Genomic DNA, 25587 nt, shown 5'->3' with positions numbered 1-25587 from the left:
GGCCAGGCAGTGTAAAAATGCCATGAAATATGCATTTTAAATGCCTAAAATGTATTTTATATTTCAAGGTAATTGTGAATAAACTATGGGTGTCAACACAAAACTCTTTCCTGACAGTGTTATTATATTTTACTTTTAAGTTGTCAGCCAGCGGCAGCATCTTTCATCGTTTTCAGGAGATTTTCAAGACCCCCAGAATATTTTGTATGAATATCTGAACATACAAACTATCAAAAGAAAGAACAGAGCCTCAGCTGTTAAACAAACAAACAAAATCCATTTTATTCTAGCTTCATGCAGTCTTTTTTTTATTAACGTTTGAATATGGGTAAGTTTCATTAAAGCAACATTTTGAACAAAAAGCTGAGAAAGTCAAGTTTTTGTCAAAGACTACGCCTGGATCGGATCCAGAACGATGATCAAAACACAGTTCATCAACACCCACGAAGCTTGTACGGTCATGTACCTCTTTGGGTTGGACATTTTATTCAGTAACGTTATGCAATTTTAAATGTATATGCTGTTTTATGATTGCGTTAGTTCACATGTGCGTAAGCAGTGCTTCTATCGCTTGTTTCTGCTGCTTCTTCACTGGTTTCGAAACTGAGATTCTGCGCTATTTAACACTCAAAACATGGGTTTCCGGAGCCGAAAAAACTCGACAATGGCAGGGAAAGAGTTAATAATCATGAAATCCAAAGCTATAGAAATTTTCCAGGACTTCTTTCCAAGACTTTATTTACACACATTTTCTGGACCAAGATAAATTTTTAAAATTCCCTGATTGGTCTGTGTTTTCCATGACTGTGGGAATCCTGATGACTGTAATGACACGTCAGATACAGAGGTACATATCTAGAGCTTCCTTCATTTCACGAGTCATAAAACAGAAAAACAACACAAAGGAAACAGACATAAACAGAACAGCTTTGGTTCAGAGTGTGTCGAGATTAAGGCAGGTTTGATTTTCTGGGCTGGTTCGGGTTTTTTTTAGTACAGTTTAATTTTAGATGCTCTGAACTCTTTAACTGGCCTAAAGTCAAGGTTCAATTCACGTCCTTTAATTGCAACAGCCAGATTTTAAGCTAAACATTTATGTGAAGGTATAAGGGAAGCTCTTTTCAGGTCTTGTCAGTTACACTAATTAATGTTGCTTATACAATGTCAAGAAAAATACATAAATTAGATAAATACTACAAAAAAAATCCATAGAAAATGAAAAGATTTATATAATTTAAAATGTCTGTAAGAGCACTCACGCTGTGAGCCGGGAGGGCGCGAATTTGAAACTACAAATAAAACGTTAAATTGTATAACAGGATGCAGATGTGGACAAGCCGGTTATTAATTACTTGGCTTAAAATATATTAGTAAAATAAATGGCAACATAATAACACTGTGTATTCGTCTAAATATTTGCCCAAGGGAACTTTTAAGTTTAGACCAACGGGTTTTGAGATGCTAATCAAGGAACCACAGCCCCTTTAAAAATGACAAAACACTGAGCATTTTTTACACTTTCTGCAAAGGCAAAAAAAGTTGCCAGGATGAACAAGCACCAGAAGGATATAATCCTGTGTGATGGAAGATTGTGGATAGGTGTGTGTTCTAAGGTTCGCTTTAAGGCATTCTGAGATACATGTTGGAAAGTGTGTGCGATTTGAGTTATTACAAACGTACATGTTCAGTCTTTATGAGCTAAAAACAAAACGCATCTGTTAAAAAGCTATAAATATTCCAATAATGTGAAAGTTTGTCCAGAAGGGAATGTTACAAATATTCCACCTCTTAAAAACCCATTTGTCTGCAGTTCCTCTAGGTTACGTCAGTGTCTTAAATCGTTATAAAGATGCTGTACAATAGTTTGCATATTCGTAGTGCTAATGCTGCTGTCCAGCAATGAATCATCCCTTTCCTACAAATCAGCCTCTAATCTGATAAATATATAAAAACATTATAATTCACACCTGGTAAGATCTACGCTAACCAACTTTACCATCCCATCCCACTACGAATATTACTTAGCAACACTAAGTGCTTAATTTGTTAAAAGCTAAGTCTCGCTTTCTGAAATAATCCATTTAGAATTAAAAAGCCCTAGATTGTCATCCAGTAACGCTAAAATAACTTCAGAGAGGGTGGAGATATGCAAATGCAGGGGAACCGTCATTGGTCAGCAGGGGTTGCCGTGGTGATCATGCAGCCAATCGTTGAGCAGCCAGCTCCTCCACATCCTCCCGGTTCTCGTTGATCTCTGCGAGCGTGCGCACAAACCGAGTCCACTCGTCCTGCCGGGGCACTGCAATTTGCTGCAGACAAAAAAACACCAGATGAGTTTCAATGACAACCGTATGGAAGCTTGTTTCCACCAGGGAATAAAACATTTAAAAAAAAGTAATTGCCTTTTGCCCCCTCAGAATTTGCAATTTTATATCCCACAATTATTGGAAAAAATTCTGAATTGCGATATATAAAGTCAGAATCTGAGAAATAAAGTCACAAACGCAAGAAATAAAGTCAAGAATAAACTTGCAAATAATTTTTTTCTCTCGATTACGAGTTTATATCTTGCAATTCTGATTTATTTTTTAAGATATAAACTCGGAATTGTGAAAAAAAGTCATCTTTTGCACATTTTTATCCTACAGTTATGGGAACAAAGTCAGATTTGCTGTATATAAAGTCGCAAATGCAAGAAATAAAGTCAGAATTGCAAGAATAAACTTGCAATTAATTTTTCCCTCACAATTACGAGTTCATATCTTGCAATTCCGATTTATTTTTTAAGATATAAACTCGCAATTGTGAAAAAAAAGTCAGCTGACCATTTCATCTTACAATTCTGACTTTTTGTAAGCACATTTTTATCCCACAATTATGGGAACAAAGTCATATTTGCTGTATAAAAAGTCGCAAATGCAAGAAATAAAGTCAGAATTGCAAGAAGTAATTTTTTTCTCTCAATTACGAGTTTATATCTTGCAATTCTGATGTTTTTTCTAAGATTGAAACCCCCAATTCTGAGAAAAAAAGTCATCTTTTTTTTTTGCAATTGAGTTTATATCTCGCAATTATAACTTTTTTTCTCAGAATTGTGAGATATAAACTTGCAATTGTGGGGGTGTGGGGGGGGGGGGGGGGGGGGGAGTCAGCAGACAAAAGTTACTAATCACTCAACATTTTCACTGGAAAAACTGCCATATAGATATTTTTTTATATTATCTCATAGTTTGGCAGCAGGAATATTAGGCTGCTGTCACTTTAAGACCTGATGCACAGATCCATTATACTGTTACACATGCGTTTTCTTTCTCAAATGTTCACATTCACTTAAAACATAACAGAGTATGGAGTATCCACGTAAATACAGTCAATTTAATTAATATTTATATATAAAAAGCCGTTTTAATTCTGTAGTGGATACAAGCTTCCATACAAACTACAGTATCTTTGACAACTGGAAGTGTTTCAGCAGTGTCGTCCTCACCTCTCCAACATCGTAAATGTGCACCTGTCCCTCGGAGTCGCCGACGGCCACCTCTCGTCCCGAGTGAGCCCAGCGCACGCGGTTCAGCGCAGGGTTTCCTTCCACCATTACGCTCGCTGTGGGGACCTGAGGCAGCACATAATAAGTCAAGACCTGGGGATCTGTTCACATTATATGTCTTGTCTGTGAGATTTGTGTACCTCAGTTTCATTATTAAGGTTCCACAGGTCCAAACGTCCGACCCCGTCCACACAAGCAAACAGAGCCGGGTGTGTGGGTGACCACATGACATCATACACGTAGTCGGAGTTGTCCTCAAAAGAGTACAAAGGCTTATTGTTCTGTCAGGAGAGACACAAACAGAGCAGTGTTGCTATTGTTCACTAAAAAAAACTATTAAAAACTGTTTTTGTGCATTTAAATAAAGCTTTTAATAAGTTTTGTTGAACTTAAATAAAATAAGTTTAGTTAAAGTAAAAAACTAAATGACTAAAAACTCAATTAAAAATAAATTAAAGTTTATTATTCTGTCAGGAGAGACACGAACAGACCAGTGTTGTAACTGTAAACTAAAACTATAAAAAAAAAAATTTGATTAAAGGTGGGATCAGTAGTTTTTTAAAAACACTTTTGAAAACTGTGTCAGGCTGACTACCAAAACACACTTGTAACCAATCAGCAGTAAGGGGCGTGTCTACTGGTGATGGGGAGGAGCACACATCACAGACATTAGCCGAACGATTACAGAAAGAGAGAGATGGCAGATAAAAAAACAAAAGTGTAAACTTAAAATGAAAAAGAAGGCTTACGATCCGGCAAGAGGAAGAACTCGTGTTAATATCTGAGAAGCTTCCCAGCGCTGGAGAGAACTCGAGGAGCGGGAAGGCCTAACATCGGACGCCGAGTTTGCTTTATTTCTTCTCGATAGGCGAGTAACATCGTTTAGCTTTGTTTCACAGAACTAATATATGCTGGCCATTGCTTGAATATGCTAGTAAATTATTATTGTCGTTGGAATAAGCTATGAAAAAGACACACATAAGCCTGGCGCGTTTAAACCTCCCAAAGTGTGTCTGAAAAGTAAGATAACACACTCCTAATCTTTGTTTCCCTTTGGTTCCTCATTTAGTGATTGATATAACCCCCTAATTTTGTTATAGTTGTGATATATTCGTGATCGTGCTGTCGAGTTGATCATGATAACTTTGTGTTTTTGGGATGGGTGAATGTGAAACGGAGCTGAACCATTGACGCGTTAAAACACACATTACTACTAAATACATTAGACACGGATTACCACAGTAACACATTGCTTTCACTTATTGATGACATCATACCCTCGGCCGGCGGATTCCGCTGTAGTCGTTGCCTGGGTTACGGTCGCGTACGGAAGTGTGGGGCGGAGCTATCAAATTAGGGGCGAGATCATTTTGGGGTAGGGGCGTGTTTGTTTTGGTGATTTCAAATATCAACACTGGCCAAAAGTGTTTTTCAGAAACTACTGATCCCACCTTTAATTTAAATAAAGCTCAAACTGATGAAAACTTAAAAACCTTAAAAGAAAATAACAAACCGAAATAGAATAAGTTGAAGAACTAAAATGTATAAAATGCTAATCGAATCAAGTCAAACAGAATAAAAATAAAAATGAAAATGAAAATGACAAGCACATAACAAAATTATTAAAATTTAAACTAATACTACTAAAAAATAAAAATAAAAAATACTATAATAATATATAAATAATACTGAATAAATCCTCCATCTGATCTGAGTTTCCGCTTCAGCAGTGTAGATGTAGTGTGTAAAACAGTAGTGTATTATCACCTTGGTGCTCCAGAGTTTGACGGTCCAGTCAAAAGAGGAAGTGACGAACAGGTGAGAGAAGTCGACCGGTCCTGACGCCGTGTGGCAGTCGAGCCCTGTGATTGGTCCATGATGACCCTCAAACATCTCACTGATGCCCGCTTTACTACAACACACACACACACACACACCAACAGAAATCAAAGACTTGTGCGGATGTGAAACTGACACACACAGTCCTGGCTCACACTCTCACCTGCCATGTCTACAGGAGGTGTAGATGGACCCGTCCTCACTGCCCACAACAAAGTTATTGACATCACCCAGAGGAAATGACATGGAGGTCACGGCAACTGACTTGGACTGTTTGAACACGAGCTCCAGACTGTCCTACACACACACACACACACAGCAGGTGTGAGTTTGACTCTTGTGTATCTGGATGAAAGAGAGCAACTGGCGATGTTTCAAACCCTAGTGAGTTTCCTACTAAGACTTTTTTGTCTCTGTTTTTAGGATTCATAGAATTTTTATATTAATGCTCTTGGCAGACGCTTTTATCCAAAGCGACTTACATTGCATTCAAATACATGTTTAACCAGTTTATGCATTCCCTGAGAAAAAGGTTTGGGTTCGGTAAGATTTTTTGAAAGAAGTCTCTTCTGCTCACCACGGCTGCATTTATTTGATCAAAAATACAGGAAAAACAGTAATGTTGTGAAAAATTATTATAATTTAAAATAACTGCTTTCTTTGTGAATATATTGTAAAATATAATTTTATTCCTGTGATCAAAGCTGAATTTTTTGTGATTTCTTTTTTCAGGACTCTTTGATGAATAGAAAGTTTAAAAGAACATAATTTATTTTATACATTTTATAACATGATAATGTCTTTTGACAAATGTAATGTGTCCTTGCTGAATAAAAGTATCAATATCTTAACAAAAACAAATATTACTGAGCCCTTGAAGGGCAGTGTGTGTGTGTGTGTGTGTGTGTGTGTGTGTGCGTGTGTGTGTGTGTGTGTCACCTGTGGTGTAGACAGCATGTCCAGACTCCAGGAGCACATCTTCCCATCCGTGGAGATGCTGATGAGATTGTGAGCGTTCTGAGTCCCCACCACATTCACACAGTACACCGGGTGCTGGAGAGAGAGAGAGAGAGAGAGAGAGAGAGAGAGAGAGAGAGAGAGAGAGAGAGAGAGAGAGAGAGAGAGAGAGAGAGAGAGAGAGAGAGAGAGAGAGATGATCCACCGGCACAGTGTGGATGAAGATGATGCATTGCAGGGGTGTTTGTGCTCGTGTACCGTGTGAGCTGAGGCTGAGAGCGGCGTCCTCTGCACAGGGGTGCGTTTGTTACTCCGGTTGTCCCACAGCACGATCTGGCCCGAGTACGTGCCTCCAACCACCAGATTCGGATGAAACTGTGCAAACGCTGCTGACATCACTGCAGACTGAACAAACACACATATTCTATGAGCCACGTGACCTTTCAACCTCAACATAATAATATATTATTATACAAAATTATGTAATATATAATATTTAATAAAATAATAAGACTAAATAATTGTTGTTATTAACAATACATTTAGTTAATTATGTACTTTGACATCTTGAGCAGGTTCAAGCCTTCCATAAACCTGTAATTCACACACTTGACTGGGCATGTTTAACCACACAGGATATTAATTTTTAAGAATTTCTAGGTTTACTGTGTGATTTGTTTATGCATGTATGTATGTATTTATTTATTTATTTAAATTAATTTTAATAATCCATCCATTCTCCAAAACTAAAATGAAATGAAACAAAAAAATAATGAATTAAAATCATTTTATATTGTATTATTTTTTTATGTAATAATTTATTTTAATAAAACAATATTTAGTATTATTTTGTTTTTCAATCTCAAACTTTTTTCAGTTGAATCCACAATCTTTTTAATTTCCATGAGATAAATAATGTGTGATCTTAAACTTGACGAGATCATAATAAAACCAAGACAAAATTAGGTTACACTTTATTTTAAGATGTCCGTGTTACAGTGTAATTATACATTTAAGTACTGAGTAATAATAATTAACTACATGTACTTACTACTATAGGGTTAAGGTTAGTTGCATGTAATTACAGATAATTTAATGTTATTACTATAGTAACTACATGTAACATGTGTAACGAGGACACTGTAAAATAAAGTGTTAGCCAAAATATAAACATTTTGTTTTTAATGCACAGAGATATGCACTGAGATGGTCACCTGGCAGTGGAAGACATATTCCGGTGTGGTTTTCTTATATTTCATGTTCCAGACGAGAGCCACGCCGTCCGGCTCATGTGGCGCGTCCTCATTACTACAATATGATGCCAACAGCAGCTCAGGGTACTGATGGGAACGAGAAAACAGGAACAGTGAGGGGAACTACACTGAAAGGTATTTAACTAAATACACACTATCAGTCAAAAGTTTGGACTGAGTTGCATGATCACGTACCTGTGGTGACCAGTCGAGACACGTGACGACTCTGTGTTTGGACCAGCGCTCGTCCGCAAACTGCCTGTTCAGGTAGAGTTTGGCCCCGGCCTGCGACTCCCTGAAACAAACACAGTCACACGTCACACACACCAGAGCCGTTCCACATCTGATACCAGATCAGCGAACACTCTCCTCACCCCTCTTTATCCTGAAGGTCTCGCCCGCTGTAGTCGAAGAACACATCCACCTGCTCAGAGAGCGCGCGCTCCATGATCCGAGAGCTGTGGTCAAAGAAAGTCACGAACTCCGACGAGTGAAGAATCTGCTGTTTCTCTTCCTCCGTCAGCTCATGAGGCAGCGCTACACACAGAAAAAGCGTCCCCCATTAATATTCTGATTTCACATCTTATGGAACGATGTAAAATGAATTGTATGATTTCTCTCGTTGCCGTGTTTTAGAGCGCTACCTTCTTCTTCCTCTTTTTGAGGGTCTTTCTCCTCTTGAAGCTCCAGAACAGGCTGCGTCACGCCCGAATCTTCCTCCTCTTCCTCATCTACGGACAGCAGAGAAAGAGTTTAGTCTCATTACTGCTTTAAAGAAAAGCAGCGTGTGTGTGACTTACCATTTTTGTGATGAGTTTGTGTGGGCGTCTGGGTCTCTTTTGAGTATGACACCATCTCTTTGGGCGGGAAGTCCACCTGCGTGACCTTTGACATGCCCAACTTCAGCGGGCCACGTCTGCAGAAAATACAGACACATATGTTGAGACGGAAAAATGTGGGATACACATAAAAATATCTGTAATAAAATACTAAATTAAAAAATTAAAATTATTAAATTAAAATTATTAAATAATAATTACATTTAAAAACAATAAATAAAGTCAAAATAAATAAATAAATACAATTAAATTAAAATAAATCATTAAACTAAAAACAACAAATCATTTCTTAATAATAAATAAGTTAATTAAAATGACTGAATCTAAATATAAATAATTATATAGGGAATAAAAAAAATAAAGTAAATAAATAGGGAAAATAAATAAATGAACAATAAATTAATAAATAAAAAAAAGTAAAATAAGTAAATGAAAAATAAAGAAATAATTAAATTAAAAAAGTAATTAATAATAAATAAACAAACAATTAATTAGCTTAATTTAAAAACAAACAAATAAACAATTAATTAATAAAAAAATAATAAAAAATTGATTAAATTAAAATCAACAAATAATTAATTAAATCATAATAGATAAATAAATAAATAACTGATTCTAAAACTAAATTATTATATACATTTTACATGAATAAATAAATGGGAAAAATAAATAAATTAACAAAAAATTTATTTAAAAAATGATTACATTTAAATAAATGAAATAAATAAAGACTTAAATTAAAAACCGCAAATAATTAATAAACAATAAAAAATGACTGAATTTAAAAATAAACAAACAAACTAGAAATTCCATCTGCTGAGGGGTGATAATGTGTCCACAAAGTCAGTACAACAGTTTGAGCGTCTTAGAAAGTACATACTAACTAAACTACATGTAGTTTTAATAGTTTTAATTCATTGTTACATATTTAAGGTACATTTCATGTTGGTCTGAATGCTTTCCGACAGGAAATAAGATTGTACACTGCTCAAAAAAATAAAGGGAACACTTAAACAACACAATGCAACTCCAAGTCAATCGCACTTCTGTGAAATCAAACTGTCCACTTAGGAAGCAACACTGATTGACAATCAATTTCACATGCTGTTGTGCGAATGGAATAGACGACCGGTGGAAATTATAGGCAATTAGCAAGACACCCCCAATAAAGGAGTGGTTCTGCAGGTGGTGACCACAGACCACTTCTCAGTTCCTATGCTTTCTGGCTGATGTTTTGGTCACTTTTGAATGCTGGCGGTGCTTTCACTCTAGTGGTAGCATGAGACGGAGTCTACAACCCACACAAGTGGCTCAGGTAGTGCAGCTCATCCAGGATGGCCAGATGTTGCAGGCAGCAGAACGTTCTCCACGGCGTCTCCAGACTCTGTCACGTCTGTCACATGTGCTCAGTGTGAACCTGCTTTCATCTGTGAAGAGCACAGGGCGCCAGTGGCGAATTTGCCAATCTTGGTGTTCTATGGCAAATGCCAAGCGTCCTGCACGGTATTGGGCTGTAAGCACAACCCCCACCTGTGGACGTCGGGCCCTCATACCACCCTCATGGAGTCTGTTTCTGACCGTTTGAGCAGACACATGCACATTTGTGGCCTGCTGGAGGTCATTTTGCAGGGCTCTGGCAGTGTTCCTCCTGCTCCTCCTTGCACAAAGGCGGAAGTAGCGGTCCTGCTGCTGGGTTGTTGCCCTCCTACGGCCTCCTCCACGTCTCCTGATGTACTGGCCTGTCTCCTGGTAGCGCCTCCATGCTCTGGACACTACGCTGACAGACACAGCAAACCTTCTTGCCACAGCTCGCATTGATGTGCCATTCTGGATGAGCTGCACTACCTGAGCCACTTGTGTGGGTTGTAGACTCCGTCTCATGCTACCACTAGAGTGAAAGCACCGCCAGCATTCAAAAGTGACCAAAACATCAGCCAGAAAGCATAGGAACTGAGAAGTGGTCTGTGGTCACCACCTGCAGAACCACTCCTTTATTGGGGGTGTCTTGCTAATTGCCTATAATTTCCACCTATTGTCTATTCCATTTGCACAACAGCATGTGAAATTGATTGTCAATCAGTGTTGCTTCCTAAGTGGACAGTTTGATTTCACAGAAGTGTGATTGACTTGGAGTTGCATTGTGTTGTTTAAGTGTTCCCTTTATTTTTTTGAGCAGTGTATATTGATAAATCATGGGTCACTACCTGGACTTAAGCGGGAGGAGACTAATTCAAACATGTTAAAAAAAAAAATCTGAAATTACCTTTAAGGTAGTTAAACATAATTAAGCTAGTTATGCTAGGGGAGTCACAGTGTATTCACACAATTCACTATTTGGTTCATCATGACTGTCCATGAAAAAAAAAAAAAAGGCAGCAGGAGTGAGAGGACACATGTGAAAGAAGGATAAATGAAGGAGAGGCGGGGAATAAAGCAGAGAGTGCGCAGCAGGAGTGATATTAATGAGAGCGAGACAGCAGTACCCGAGCTGAGAGTCTGAATGGAGCAGTAGAGTAGAGGGGTCAGAGTCCCAATGAAGAGTCCTGTTAGAGACACATGCATGCACACGGTTACAAGGCAGAGTCGCTGTTACACACGTATACATGTGCATGCAGATGACTTCCACATAGTACACAACGCAATACAGACAATAGAAATCAAACCCCAAAGTACTTTACATATACTGTTTATATGCATGGCTTTATGAAGTGTTTATGGAGGCAGGGTGTGTTATGATGTAAGATGGTAGAAATGTGTCGACTGTTTTTCTGCACATTTTCATTTTCTCTTGTTATGCTGTGGACTTGCAAAAATACAAAAATGCTTTAAATTATATTTTTTCTTCAGCTTTTAAAATGTGACAAAAAAAAAAGATTCTACTTTCTGAATGTACTGTATATGTGATGTATATATATGTATTCATATATATGTACTCACTTAAAGGATTATTAGGAACACCTGTTCAATTTCTCATTAATGCAATTATCTAATCAACCAATCACATGGCAGTTGCTTCAATGCATTTAGGGGTGTGGTCCTGGTCAAGACAATCTCCTGAACTCCAAACTGAATGTCAGAATGGGAAAGAAAGGTGATTTAAGCAATTTTGAGCGTGGCATGGTTGTTGGTGCCAGACGGGCCGGTCTGAGTATTTCACAATCTGCTCAGTTACTGGGATTTTCACGCACAACCATTTCTAGGGTTTACAAAGAATGGTGTGAAAAGGGAAAAACATCCAGTATAAGGCAGTCCTGTGGGCGAAAATGCCTTGTTGATGCTAGAGGTCAGAGGAGAATGGGCCGACTGATTCAAGCTGATAGAAGAGCAACTTTGACTGAAATAACCACTCGTTACAACCGAGGTATGCAGCAAAGCATTTGTGAAGCCACAACACGCACAACCTTGAGGCGGATGGGCTACAACAGCAGAAGACCCCACCGGGTACCACTCATCTCCACTACAAATAGGAAAAAGAGGCTACAATTTGCACGAGCTCACCAAAATTGGACAGTTGAAGACTGGAAAAATGTTGCCTGGTCTGATGAGTCTCGATTTCTGTTGAGACATTCAAATGGTAGAGTCAGAATTTGGCGTAAACAGAATGAGAACATGGATCCATCATGCCTTGTTACCACTGTGCAGGCTGGTGGTGGTGGTGTAATGGTGTGGGGGATGTTTTCTTGGCACACTTTAGGCCCCTTAGTGCCAATTGGGCATCGTTTAAATGCCACGGCCTACCTGAGTATTGTTTCTGACCATGTCCATCCCTTTATGACCACCATGTACCCATCCTCTGATGGCTACTTCCAGCAGGATAATGCACCATGTCACAAAGCTTGAATCATTTCAAATTGGTTTCTTGAACATGACAATGAGTTCACTGTACTAAAATGGCCCCCACCAGATCTCAACCCAATAGAGCATCTTTGGGATGTGGTGGAACGGGAGCTTCGTGCCCTGGATGTGCATCCCACAAATCTCCATCAACTGCAAGATGCTATCCTATCAATATGGGCCAACATTTCTAAAGAATGCTTTCAGCACCTTGTTGAATCAATGCCACGTAGAATTAAGGCAGTTCTGAAGGCGAAAGGGGGTCAAACACAGTATTAGTATGGTGTTCCTAATAATCCTTTAGGTGAGTGTATATGATATGTGACATATATGTGATGTAGATATTTTGATATATAACATTTATTTGATATATATAAAATTTTACTGCACTTTTTATAACACTCTTTTAACTCTTTTTTTTCCCCCAACTGCTGTTAAATAAAATAGTTGAATCTCGGAAAAATCTTAACATAAAATAGAAATGACAGAAAATGTTGTGTCAAATTAAAAGAATGGGAAAAATAGATGAAAAGATGTTAAGACAATGATGAAAACATATTTACAGTGAAACATGGAGGAATGTGAAATACAGAGTGTGAAGAAAAGTTAAGTTGTTGATGCTTTCCAGGCAACATATTAAAATAATGAAATGTTATATAATGTGAAGCTGTTTTTTTTCCATCGTTTGTGTCATGAATAAAAAAAAAACAGGATGAAGAATCTTTTATTTGTAAGTTACTTAATACCCTTCATTAACCAAAAACAGGCAATCACATGGTTGTTTAATAAACATAATGTATTCATATATATATCTAACCATATTTGAATAGAATTTTAAGCAAAATGAACTACACTATCTTTCAAAGGTTTGGGGTTGGTAAGATTTTTAAGTCTCTTATGCTCAAGTCTGCATGTATTTGATCAAAATACAGTAAAACTGTAATATTGTAGTAACAATAATAATAATTTACATTTTTACAGCACCTTTCCAAAGCCCTAGGTTGCTTTACAAATTTAGGTTAGAGGAATACAGACAAAATACAAACATATACAAACATTCATAACAAAGTACAGTTCACAGACCAAGAGCTGAAGAGTAATATTCAGAGAAAAAATGTGTTTAAGAGGTTTCTGAAAGAAAGAAGGGAGGATGCTTGACGGATATCTTGAGAGCACAAACTGGAACACTTTGGTCCTGTTTACAGCTGGTATTAAGATGCGCTTTGGTCGATCGGATCACAAGTGGACGACGCTAAATACAGGTGTAAACGGGGTCTAAAACTTTTTGAGCTTGTCCACTTTCAGACACTTCCAGAGGGAGTTGAAAACACATTCGACCGGATTGCTTTCGTAGTGTAAACGCTCATGTGGTCGAATGTGTTCAAACAGCCACAAAAGACCGTCTACTCTCAGTCTACTGAACTAATGCGTAAACATTATGGGAAGAGCTCTAGACAGACGGGATTTAAACTTTGTCGGCTGAAGATCCAAGTTTGGTTTGAAGATGAAAATGTATAGAAAGTTCAAAAGAACAGCATTTATTTGAAAAAGAAACATTATAAATGTCTATTTATCCTTGTTTTTTTTTAAACCTTACTTACCCCAAACTTTTGAATGGTAGTGTATATACATTTCCCGTGACGTAAGATCTTGGTCGTTCCCTCCACCTGTTCTGTATCATGTACACGTGTGTGTGTGTCTCACCTCGGCCCCGTGCCACCGTCTCCCGAGTCCTGGCTGCCCGTTTCGCTGGGTGTGTCCACTGATTTGGCAGAGGGGGACATGGGAGGGGGGACTAAATAGTGAAACAGACACGTATCCTCTGTTACCACACGCAGAGGTTGCACTACGCACACAAGCATAAGCGGGGCGAAGGGGGGTGTTTGGAATTAACAAAAGAGCATAAAACATCCAAGTAAAAAAGGATGAATAAAAAAGTAGGTAAGCAACAAAAAGCAAGAGGTGCAAGAAACACGAAATCAAAGAGGATTGAGTCACACAAAAAAAAAAGAAAAAGAGAAGACAAAAAGTGCAGTGGTTAATATTCATGCAGGGTCCTCATTCCAAACCAAACCAAACTATTATGTTAAGAAAGAAAGAAAGAACAATGAACAATAAAACCAGAGGAAATGGATAACATAATTATGAAGGTTTTGGGTTCTTGTTGGTCAGCTGGTCAGGCAAAACCAGCAAAACCAGCTTAGGCTCATTTAAACAGGTCATAAATCAGGTGGTCTCCCTCTATTCTGAACAGACAACTAAACAAAATAACATCACATCCTAGAGGTTCTGATAATGTTAATTGCTGCAGTCTTTAATTAATTAATTAATTAATTAATATTAAAGGTGCATTGCGCAACATTTCATGTTAAAAATACCCGTTTTTCTAACCCATACATGCTTAAACAATTGCCTGATGGGCTGAATGAGCCCTTCTATGATCACTGCGATTGCCTCTATAATCCTGTACAGTAAAATAAATAAGAGGGATTCGGGTCGGAATCGACTGGGCGTGACGTCATGCGCGTTCACGCTCACCTGGCTATGTCTGGCAGGTTTGTGTATTCGCCGCCATTATCCGCATCAGCGAAGACAACTCAAGCGACTTTTTGCAAAAGTAGAAGATGGATTCAAAGAGACCGGCTTCTAGTTCATCCCAAACCCCAACGTAACCGCGTGCACAACTCTGGTTGCAGTTTCGCGTGTCGCCAGAAGGGGGCATAGTTCTGCAAAAACTCAGAGACTTGCGCAATGCACCTTTAATGTTTAATGATTCAATGACTCACTCATAAATACTTCACTCGTTTCATTACTGGATGAAACAGCGTTTTTGAACGAATCTCTTGAATGAATGATTCAATGACTCACTCATAAATACTTCACTCGTTTCATTACAGGATGAAACAGCGTTTTTGAACGAATCTCTTGAATGAATGATTCAATGACTCACTCATAAATACTTCACTCGTTTCATTACTGGATGAATCAGCGTTTTTGAACGAATCTCTTGAATGAATGATTCAATGACTCACTCATAAATACTTCACTCGTTTCATTACTGGATGAATCAGCGTTTTTGAACGAATCTCTTGAATGAATGATTCAATGACTCACTCATAAATACTTCACTCGTTTCATTACTGGATGAATCAGCGTTTTTGAACGAATCTCTTGAATGAATGATTCAAAGCATTTTTTTAACAGTCACTTGTCGCCACCTGGTGGCATAACAATGTAATCGTAATTTGACGCACCGTGTTACTTTCAAAAGGGGATTTCGATCGCTATCGTAGAAATCAGTGTTTAGCCTACATCTGACCTATAAACTTCTGTGACAAAATGAATAATTGTAACACAGAAATAACGAAACTGCGTGGTTAAAAAGACTGTTTGTGAAGCTGATTCATATCTATCCATGACTACTGCTCTCTCTGGGTCAGCGGCAGCGCGAATACAGATCTGAATGTTCGCTGTGATCAAACTTGTCAAAGGTTTATTAGATATTCTTACATCTAAGAATGAGATTGTGTGGGTGTTTTCGATCTTTTAACGATTAATCGTGCAGCTCTAATCTAGACATTAGAAATAACAGCATCAGTCCTGCTTTCTCCTTTTTGTCTCACATAGACTAAGTTTCTGTTAATGTGTTAATGTGTAAAGTTAATGTGTTAATCTGTTTGATGAACAGAAAAAGGTTGTAAAAGTCATAGAACAAGTAATTTTTGCTGTATTATTTCAATAAATAGTCTTTTCTCACTGGAAATAAGGTTTTGAGCTCTGAAAGTTTCAGAATGTGCATCAAGCTCTAACAAAAGATCCAGATCTCTTCATGATATAATTGTATGTAGATGTAGATTACTAATAAAAAAGCATGCTTGTTGTGACCACATGCTAGTGACAAAAATATAATATAATTTCCCATGCTGCTTTGTTGTTTCATACCCATGGAGGCATCCACTATCCCCATGCTCTGCAGCAGAGCCTCTGCCTCCCTCCTCTTCCTCTCCAGATCAGAGTCATCCTGCGGAGGAGACGCTCCCTCCTTCCGGCCATCCAGCTTCAGGAGAGAGAGAGAGAGAGAGAGAGAGAGGGAGAGAGGGAGAGAGAGAGAGAGAGAGAGAGAGAGAGAGAGAGAGAGAGAGAGAGAGAGAGAGAGAGAGAGAGAGAGACATGTTTCAGTATAACACACAGACATCAAATCACTACAGGTTAGTCCACAGCTCACCTCTTTCTTCTTGCGTTCTTCCTCTTTCCTCTTCTTCTCCTCCCTGATCTGGGCCAGGCGTTGTTTCTTTCTCTCTAACTCTGCTTTCAGCTCACTTTTGTCAGACATTCTGCAGACAGACAGACACACACACACACACACACACACACACACTGTGGTGAAAATCAAGCTTTTAAAGTTGTACATATGTCTATGTAGTGTTTTTAATATGCTTTATGACAAACCATGTGCAAATTCATAAGTCAACACCATTGCTGAGTATTTTCTCCTTAAAACTGCAGTGAACCAAAGACAGTCTCAAAAACAATAGGTTACTTGCGTAACCCCGGTTCTCTGACAGCATTAAGTGAGGTGTCTCACTATGGGATATGCCCCTTCCGCGGATTCCACAGAAGTCCTATTACATTACGCCAGCCCCAATTGGCTGGCAGACATGACGTCGTGTCTGGGAGTGGCTACCCCACCCCTCAGTATAAGAGGAGCAGCACTACGTCATTACGACATTCAAAACAAGCACACCTCTTCCTCGCTTCACACAGCAAGGAGGGTGATCTGGTGAGACACCTCACTTAATGCTATCAGAGAACCAGGGTTACGCAAGTAACCTATTGTTCTCTTTCAAGCATATGTTTCGGTGTCTCACTATGGGATATACTAACTCCCGTATTGTCAGATAGCCTGCCTCGAAGTCTCCTGCCAACCACAGCACCACCTCTAGGGCTGGATGAGTCCCAATTCATGACTCAACTCCAGGGGGGCAGGGATTTGTATTATTTTGAAGGTACCCCCGGGCGCCGCCATTGGCTAGCGGAACCCCACCTGCAGTTAGCATCCCATTGACTCCCATTCATTTTGGCGTCACTTTGACAGCGAATAACTTCACATCTGAGGCGTTTAAAGACTCCACTTGTCCATTATTTATTTCTAAAGAAACACGAAAATGTATAAAAGGCTCCATTACCTTGTAGCTTACGTTATGGCCCTGTAGAAGCAGTTTTTGTAAAAGTAGGCTAACGATTGCGTCATAGCCACGCGACTCTCTGTCGCACAGTAGGAAATTACCGTATGGACAGGAGTAGAAGCTCGCGAGCAATCGGGAGGACGTGGAGGCAAAATGACAAAGTAATTAATCAGAACACCTACAAAAAGTTTCTCCTGCTCCAAGATCATGGACAGCTCATACTCACGCTCTCCGTCTCTGCAAGTTTCGGAAGGTAATGATTCAGATTGATCTTGGCACTGCTACTAGAAGACCGACGGTTTGCTTACGTCACATCTACGTCGTCGAGCTCAGTTTGAGTCTGCGCAGTACGCTGGACCCCCAGGAAGTAAGAGTTTCTAATTGGCTTCACTTTGTCTCCGTTGAATCCAATGGGGTCGCTGTGTCCATTTCTTTTACTGTCTATGCTCAACTCCAACGCTCAATACTGCATGTGCTAAAGTTTGAGCTGTAACATCCAGTTTATAGAACCTTGCAAACGTATGCGGTGAGGACCAGCTCGCCGCTTTACAAATATCCTGTATCGTGACTCCTTTAAAGAAAGCCCACGAAGTTGACATTCCCCGTGTTGAATGTGCACGTAAACCAGTCGGGGGCGCATGACCCTTACTGGAATACGCCAATGAAATCGCCTCCACTATCCAGTGCGACAAACGCTGCTTAGTAATCGGCTTCCCCATTCTTTGTTTCATCCAAGATACGAACAGCTGATCACTCTCCCTGAACCCTCTGGTTCTTTCCGTGTAAATGCGTAAGGCGCGCACAGGGCACAACGCATTTAGCTTTTGCTATTTCGGTGAAGCAAAAGGTGGTGGATAGAAAGCTTTTAGCTCAAAAGGAGTGACAGAATCAACTACTTTGGGCATAAATGCAGGATTAGGCTTCAAAACTACCCCTGCATCCCCGGGCATGAACTGCATACATGCTGAATGCACCGAAAGCGCATGCATCTCACTTACGCGTTTCGCTGAAGCCAAAGCTAACAGCAGCGCCGTCTTAAACAACATTATTTTAAAATCAGTCTTGTCCAGTGGCTCAAACGGGGACATTGAGAGCGCATCAAGTACCAGTGCTAGATCCCATGAAGGGGAAAGCGGTTTTGAAACTGGCAAAATGCGACGCGCGCCCTTCATGAACCTGCACACTAAAGGATGCTGCCCAACGGTTTTACTATCAAAACCTATGTGACAAGCAGAAATAGCGGCCAGATACACCTTAACGGTTGAAAACGCTTTCCCTTAGTCTATCAAATCCTGTAGAAATGATAGAACTATTGCCACTGAGCACTGAAAAGGAATTAGCCGCGCACCAGTGCTCAAACACGCCCCATTTGCAGTCATAGAGAGACCTAGTCGACGAAGCTCTAGCATTCTGTATAGTTCTGATGACATTGTCAGACAGACCTGTTGTATTCAAATTTAACCACTCACAGGCCAGGCCCATAGTGCCAAGCGTTCTGGATGGGGATGAAAGACTAATAATATTGCTCCAACAGTGGACAGTGGCCACCCTGCACTGGCATCTTGCTGGTAAACGGCTTGTCCTTCCACGTAACCGCGACCTCCTCCAGGAGCTCTGGGAAAACAGGAAGGAGCTGTCGTGCTGCTCGTTTTGCACTCGGCAGCCTCTTCCCCTCATAGCGAGATTTTGCAGTCTCTGCTACCACGGTCGGCCACGGAATATTTAGTTTCTCTGCAGCGCGTTTGCACACATCTTGCAGATCAACACTAACAAGCGGGGAGGGTGGTGGCCCGCCCGCTTCTTCCATGGATCCCGCCGCAGCGAGGAGCTGTGCCGGTTGTGGGGAGGGGAGGAATGGAGAGTCCTCGAAGTCTTCCTCTTCAGAAAGAAGGAAGTCCGATTGCTCCTCTCCCTCGTAATTAAACGCGTCCTCTCCCTCGTCCGAGCTCAGACTGGGCTCGGTAGGCAGAGGCATGCACACATCGAGCTGCTCACTCCAGGATAGAGCTGCCGTGGTGGGCGGCTCTACAGGGATGGATACCTGCGGTGTGGTAGCTGGCGCGGGGCTAGGTGTCATGAGGGGATCCATGCCAGACAGGCTAGCTTGGCGTGCTAGCCTGCGACGAAGGCTCTTCATGGTGAAGCGTGCGCAGTGTTCACATGAACCGGGATTCTCAATAGCCAATTGAGCATGTTTCAGCCCGAGACATGCAGAGCAGACTTGGTGTGTGTCCTTGCATGAAATTTTGTTCCCGCAAGAACATAGACGCACAGAATCTCCCTCACCAGCCGGGACAGTCTGCATTGCTGCAGCCATCGTCGAACAATCCTTGCAATCGGCTGGAATGCTAATCGAAGGAGCCAGGCGAAAAACGGTGTGGTGGCCAGTAATTCGTCCGGAGGTTCGTAGAAAGGTTTGTAGGCTTCTGGTGTAAAGCGAGAAGAGGTTTTTGAATGTCGTAATGACGTAGTGCTGCTCCTCTTATACTGAGGGGTGGGGTAGCCACTCCCAGACACGACGTCATGTCTGCCAGCCAATTGGGGCTGGCGTAATGTAATAGGACTTCTGTGGAATCCACGGAAGGGGCGTATCCCATAGTGAGACACCGAAACGTATGCTTGAAAGAGAACACGGTTTGAAATCGCTGGTGTTTCTGACGTCACTACCTTGTAACCAATCAGATCAACGAGTGATCGTCAACGAGTGGATCTCTGAGCCGCTGTGAGTGAGTGGAGGCGGAGCTCATTTGCATATTCATAGAACCGCGTATACTAAATGAGACAAGGGTGTAGAGTTACATTCAAGCTATTCTAAAGCATGAAGAATTTTTAATAACGCTTAAATATGTATTTTGGTGATCAAAGATGAGTTTTAAGGGATAAAATGATTGACTACAGGGGGACTTTAAGCCTTGTGAGTGTATTTTCCAAGAAAGGCTTTGGATGTTACAATTTTGTTAGGTTATTATTTAGGACATAAAACAATTATAAAAATAATGCAGGCAACACTTAAAAACCATTAAAACTGAAGGGTGTGGATTTTGGAATAAACTGCTGCTTCAATGTATTGTATATGTAATGAGCAGAGCCGGACAGTAACGGAGTACATTTACTTGAGTACAGTACTTAAGTACAATTTTGAGGGATCTGTACTTTACTCAAGTATCATTTTTGGGGAGTACTCATGACTTTACTCAAGTACATTTGAGAGGCAAATATTGTACTCTTTACTCCACTACATTTCTATCCATAACCGTGAGTACCCGTTACTTCTTCTTCTTCTTCTTCAAAAAAAAATCTCGGAAACCCTCAATTTGTTGATTCCCTCTCAAACGTGATTGGATTGTGCAGGCGCCACTGATTGGGACAGCCTATCAGCAATCACCTCAGCTTTCCGCCAAAGTCAACTCCATGGTCAGATTTAAATAAGAGACGAAACCATGGATGAAACAATGGATGAAGACGCAGCAGGTCCATCCCGGGAATGTGCCAACCCGTGGCCCCACCTCGCCAGACTATTTCAATTTTCTGAACAAGTTAATGATAGTTTTCGCTTCAAGTGTTTGCTGTGTTTACCAATGTAAGCACTGTGGCAGTAGTAATGCAATATTTAAAAAATTTACTCTTGTACTCTTGATACTCAAGTACTTTTAAAAACAAGTACTTCAGTACTTTTACTTAAGTAGACATCTGACTGTAGTACTTTTACTTGTACTTGAGTAAAATTAGCAAGGGGTATCTGTACTTTTACTCAAGTAATGAAGCTGTGTACTCTGTCCGCCTCTGGTAATGAGTGATTATAATTAACATATTAATCAATATTTTTCCTTCTAAATATCACATGAGTTGAATGACTTCTCTAGGCTTGTGAGATTTAACTTTGTTATAGAAGTTACCAGTGTGATTACTGAAATGTTCCTTTCAAGCATTCTCTATGTCTGTATTTGATATGAATACAGTAACAGTGCTTGCTCATTTAGCCCGGCTTCCAGAAATGAAATATGGAAAGATGTTTTGTTTTGTTAAGAAAGGTCTTCAAAATGTGTTAATGATTACATCTGTTTTTCTAGGGTACTCTGACAACTATGGTCACAGGGGTCATTGAAGTCTATAGTTTAAAGGTGCACTGTGTGATTTTTAGCGGCATCTAGCGGTGAGGTTGCGAATTGCAACCGACAGAAGTTAATTCGGTGGCTCCTGTCGTCGTCTGAGACAGCAGAGAGTAGCCAGTTCAGCAATGAGCTTGCTTTATACACCACTGAAAACATATTAGTTATGTATTTGATATTGCATTTCTGTCAACAGATCCTCCTAAATATTACACAATACACCTTTAAGGGAACCTTTTCTCAATTAAAGCCCTACTTTCCAGTCAGACCAAAGTGTAGAGAAAGAACGCATTATCTTGATGTTTTGAGACGACTCTCCTGTTTATAGTTAGAGCCTGGCCAAATCCAGCCTTAGAAAAGCTGTGTGTCGGTGTGTGTGTTAATCTTCTTGGTTACAGGTTAAGGTCAATATATCTGTAAATGTGTGGAAAATTATTATGTTTATCTATTTCTTAGCCAATCAGAATCTGCAACCTGAAGCAAGGACTTAGCTTAGACCTTGGTGAAGGGTATAACTGATGTGTGTGTGTGTGTGTGTGTGTGTGTGTGTGTGTAGGGTATAACTGCTGTGATACTGTAAGCGGGGCGGCCTACGAACTCTTTGTGAGTATTGAAGCTGACTTGTGCTGATGAAACTGCAAACTACCTTCAGTAAATCTTTTCTTTCATTTATTATAATTCTGACTCCGGGTCTTCATTCATCATATCTGGTTCTCGGTCTTTGACTGTAAAACCCCTTACAAAACTAACAAATTATAACTAGCTTGTTTTATTTGCTTGCTGCTGCTTTTATTTCTATGATTCATCTTACACGAGCGGCTTCTAGTGGTCACTCAGGGAATATCACACACATCTGAGGTCATTCTGGTCCACTCCACACCCATGATGAGCAGAACACCACTCCACCGCCTCATCAACAGCTTCACTCAGGTCTGACGAACACGACACAGTTTGAATACTTTAGTGTTGCAGAATTGAGCAAAAGTCTGAATCTGAGAACTGGATCTTTTCGATTTATGAGTGTGAACTTGAATTGGACACAAACCACAGGTTTTTGATCTGGGATTTGAAGGGGAATGACTGAATTGAACAAAAGCAGGCGAAAAAAAAGTGCCTTAAAACTTCCTAAATTATTTGCAAGATATATTGATAAAACCCTCTTAAGTTTAATTTGATTTACGTTGTAATTTGCTTTGATATATTTCATTATTTATTATATTAATCAATCCATTAATACACAATAATTACTAAATGTTTTAAAGTGCTTATTTTGTTTTTGTTTCATTTTTACATTTTTATTTTAAAAAGATTTTTTATTTTTCAATCAATCCTGGCTGGATTTATTGTTAAACAGTGAAAATGCCTGTTTGTTAGAGGAAGTCTTATTAATTGATTGTGACAATTTATTCTCTGACATGTATAATACATTTTCTGATTTAATATATTTCTCTAAACTAAGTTCAACATTGTCTATATATATATATATATATATAACAAATATATCAAATATTATATATAAATAAAACTATATATACAGTGAGGAAAATAAATATTTGCTATTTTGCAAGTTCTCCCACTTAGAAATCATGGAGGGGTCTGAAATTGTCATCGTAGGTGCATGTCCACTGTGAGAGACATAATCTAAAAAAAAAAAAATCCAGAAATCACAATGTATGATTTTTTAACTATTTATTTGTATGATACAGCTGCAAATAAGTATTTGAACACCTGAGAAAATCAATGTTAATATTTGGTACAGTAGCCTTTTTTGCAATTACAGAGGTCAAACGTTTCCTGTAGTTTTTCACCAGGTTTGCACACACTGCAGGAGGGATTTTGGCCCACTCCTCCACACAGATCTTCTCTAGATCAGTCAGGTTTCTGGGCTGTCGCTGAGAAACACGGAGTTTGAGCTCCCTCCAAAGATTCTCTATTGGGTTTAGGTCTGGAGACTGGCTAGGCCACGCCAGAACCTTGATATGCTTCTTACAGAACCACTCCTTGGTTATCCTGGCTGTGTGCTTCGGGTCATTATCATGTTGGAAGACCCAGCCTCGACCCATCTTCAATGCTCTAACTGAGGGAAGGAGGTTGTTCCCCAAAATCTCGCAATACATGACCCCGGTCATCCTCTCCTTAATACAGTGCAGTCGCCCTGTCCCATGTGCAGAAAAACACCCCCAAAGCATGATGCTACCACCCCCATGCTTCACAGTAGGGATGGTGTTCTTGGGATGGTACTCATCATTCTTCTTCCTCCAAACACGTTTAGTGGAATTATGACCAAAAAGTTCTATTTTGGTCTCATCTGACCACATGACTTTCTCCCATGACTCCTCTGGATCATCCAAATGGTCATTGGCAAACTTAAGACGGGCCTTGACATGTGCTGGTTTAAGCAGGGGAACCTTCCGTGCCATGCATGATTTCAAACCATGACGTCTTAGTGTATTACCAACAGTAACCTTGGAAACTTATTTGCAGCTGTATCATACAAATAAATAGTTAAAAAATCATCTATTGTGATTTCTGGATTTTTTTTTTTAGATTATGTCTCTCACAGTGGACATGCACCTACGATGACAATTTCAGACCCCTCCATGATTTCCAAGTGGGAGAACTTGCAAAATAGCAGGGTGTTCAAATACTTAATTTCCTCACTGTATATATATATATATATATATATATATATATATATATATATATATATATATATATTATTTTTTTATTTTTTTATTTTTTAAATAGGTGACATTTGAAATGATACTAATGTTATCTAATGTTTATGGAAACACTCTTGTGTGTAAGATTCATTGTGATATATATAAAACAAAAACCATTATTAATTACAGTAGTTATATTTATTTCTTTATATAAATCCAGTTGTTTTAATTCTACTACCTTACACCAGACTCAAATTTGTATTCTACAATTCTATGCGACTTTAAATTAAATTTAGGAACTGAACTGGAACTACAATAGGTTTTTCCAATACCGAATGAAACATCCCGGTTTTCAGTGGAATAACATTAATCAAAGATAGACCTATTTACCAACAAACTTCTTGTAATAATCCTACATTATATAAAATAATCTTTATTATTTTTGTTTACTAAATGACAACTCGCTGCGGCTACACATGTAGTGTGAGAAGAGTGTGTTTATCCCAGTGACACACACACACACACGCGCACACGCACACACGGGACACTCCTGTAAGAGTCCCGGATGGTCAGTCAATATGGCTGCATAGCAAACCGGCCCGGTGAAAGCTCGCAAACTAACATAAAATCATTCGTTTAAAAGCATAATTACTTTTTAATAATACAATTATTTAAGCTGCGCGCGCAGGACTGTTGATCCGAAAGCGCATTCATTAAAGGCATCATCATTTGTCTAGTTGCATCAGCTGTGTATTTATGTTTCTTTTTTCCCCCAAATCATTTGAATTGATGTTTAATAACACAATGCATTAGGAATTCATTTTGTGCTTTGTTTTAAATCAATTTCAGCAAGACTGTATAAGTTATTATAACATAAATGACAGTTAAAGCGCACACGTCAGACGGCCTCATGAATCAATGCAGAAACACCGCCTTTAAAACACACAAATAATTCATTATAACACCAGAAACCCGACATTAATAAAGAAAACATTATTCTTACTTGAAATAAAATGTTAGCGGCTTGGGGTCGGTATGGAGAGGATTATTCTTCTGTCAGCGGACTAATAACTTATTATCCTCTTTCTCTGTTGTGACAGCAGCGGCAGCGCTGAATCTGGGATGCGGCTACGGGTGCCGTGAGGTGCTTTTCTCAAACAGAGCGGATGCGGCGTTTCGTAAAGTGACCACTAGATGGCGCACTTTAACTTGACAGATCAGTGATGAACTTCCCTTTTGAACCCTATGTTTTGAACACAACACAATTTTTTTATTATTTTTTTCATTCAAAGAATTGTTTTACAATAGTGCAAACTAGATTTCTCATAGAAATCTAGAACATTTCCAAAAATATATACAT

The 25587-nt window shown here is 39.3% G+C and overlaps 1 protein-coding gene across 3 annotated transcripts; it reads right to left on the bottom strand.

Annotated features, from left to right (window-relative positions):
* Window positions 1–706: 706 nt before the first annotated feature.
* Window positions 707–25369, bottom strand: dync1i2b (dynein, cytoplasmic 1, intermediate chain 2b). Of its 3 annotated transcripts, XM_084424974.1 has the most exons (17): window positions 25231–25369; window positions 16495–16603; window positions 16212–16326; window positions 13974–14064; window positions 10919–10978; window positions 8397–8512; window positions 8241–8327; window positions 7971–8133; window positions 7792–7891; window positions 7558–7683; window positions 6602–6748; window positions 6326–6439; window positions 5550–5683; window positions 5315–5459; window positions 3688–3828; window positions 3488–3613; window positions 707–2309 (listed from the first exon to the last, which is right to left on the bottom strand). In XM_084424974.1, the coding sequence occupies exons 2-17, from the start codon at window positions 16600–16602 to the stop codon at window positions 2196–2198; spliced, it is 1887 nt and encodes a 628-aa protein (XP_084281100.1). In that variant the 5' UTR covers window position 16603; window positions 25231–25369; the 3' UTR covers window positions 707–2195. The 3 variants fall into 3 exon arrangements, with proteins under 3 accessions (XP_084281100.1, XP_084281101.1, XP_084281102.1); XM_084424975.1 differs by lacking the exon at window positions 10919–10978 and having other exon boundaries at window positions 13974–14115; XM_084424976.1 differs by lacking the exon at window positions 10919–10978.
* Between the last annotated feature and the right edge of the window lie 218 nt (window positions 25370–25587).

Source organism: Rutilus rutilus, assembly GCF_951802725.1.
Source record: "Rutilus rutilus genome assembly, chromosome: 12".
Taxonomy (NCBI): domain Eukaryota; kingdom Metazoa; phylum Chordata; class Actinopteri; order Cypriniformes; family Leuciscidae; genus Rutilus; species Rutilus rutilus.
The sequence above is the reverse complement of the archived record's forward strand: the minus strand, read 5'-3'. Positions and strand labels throughout refer to the sequence as shown.

Excerpts from the sequence above, each read along its gene's own strand:
- dync1i2b (XM_084424974.1), bottom strand. The coding sequence starts at position 16,602 with ATGTCTGACAAAAGTGAGCTGAAAGCAGAGTTAGAGAGAAAGAAACAA. Across the intron at positions 16,327-16,494 it reads AAGAACGCAAGAAGAAAGAG|CTGGATGGCCGGAAGGAGGG; the intron begins GTGAGCTGTGGA and ends TCTCTCCTGAAG. Across the intron at positions 7,684-7,791 it reads GTCTCGACTGGTCACCACAG|TACCCTGAGCTGCTGTTGGC; the intron begins GTACGTGATCAT and ends CGTTCCCATCAG.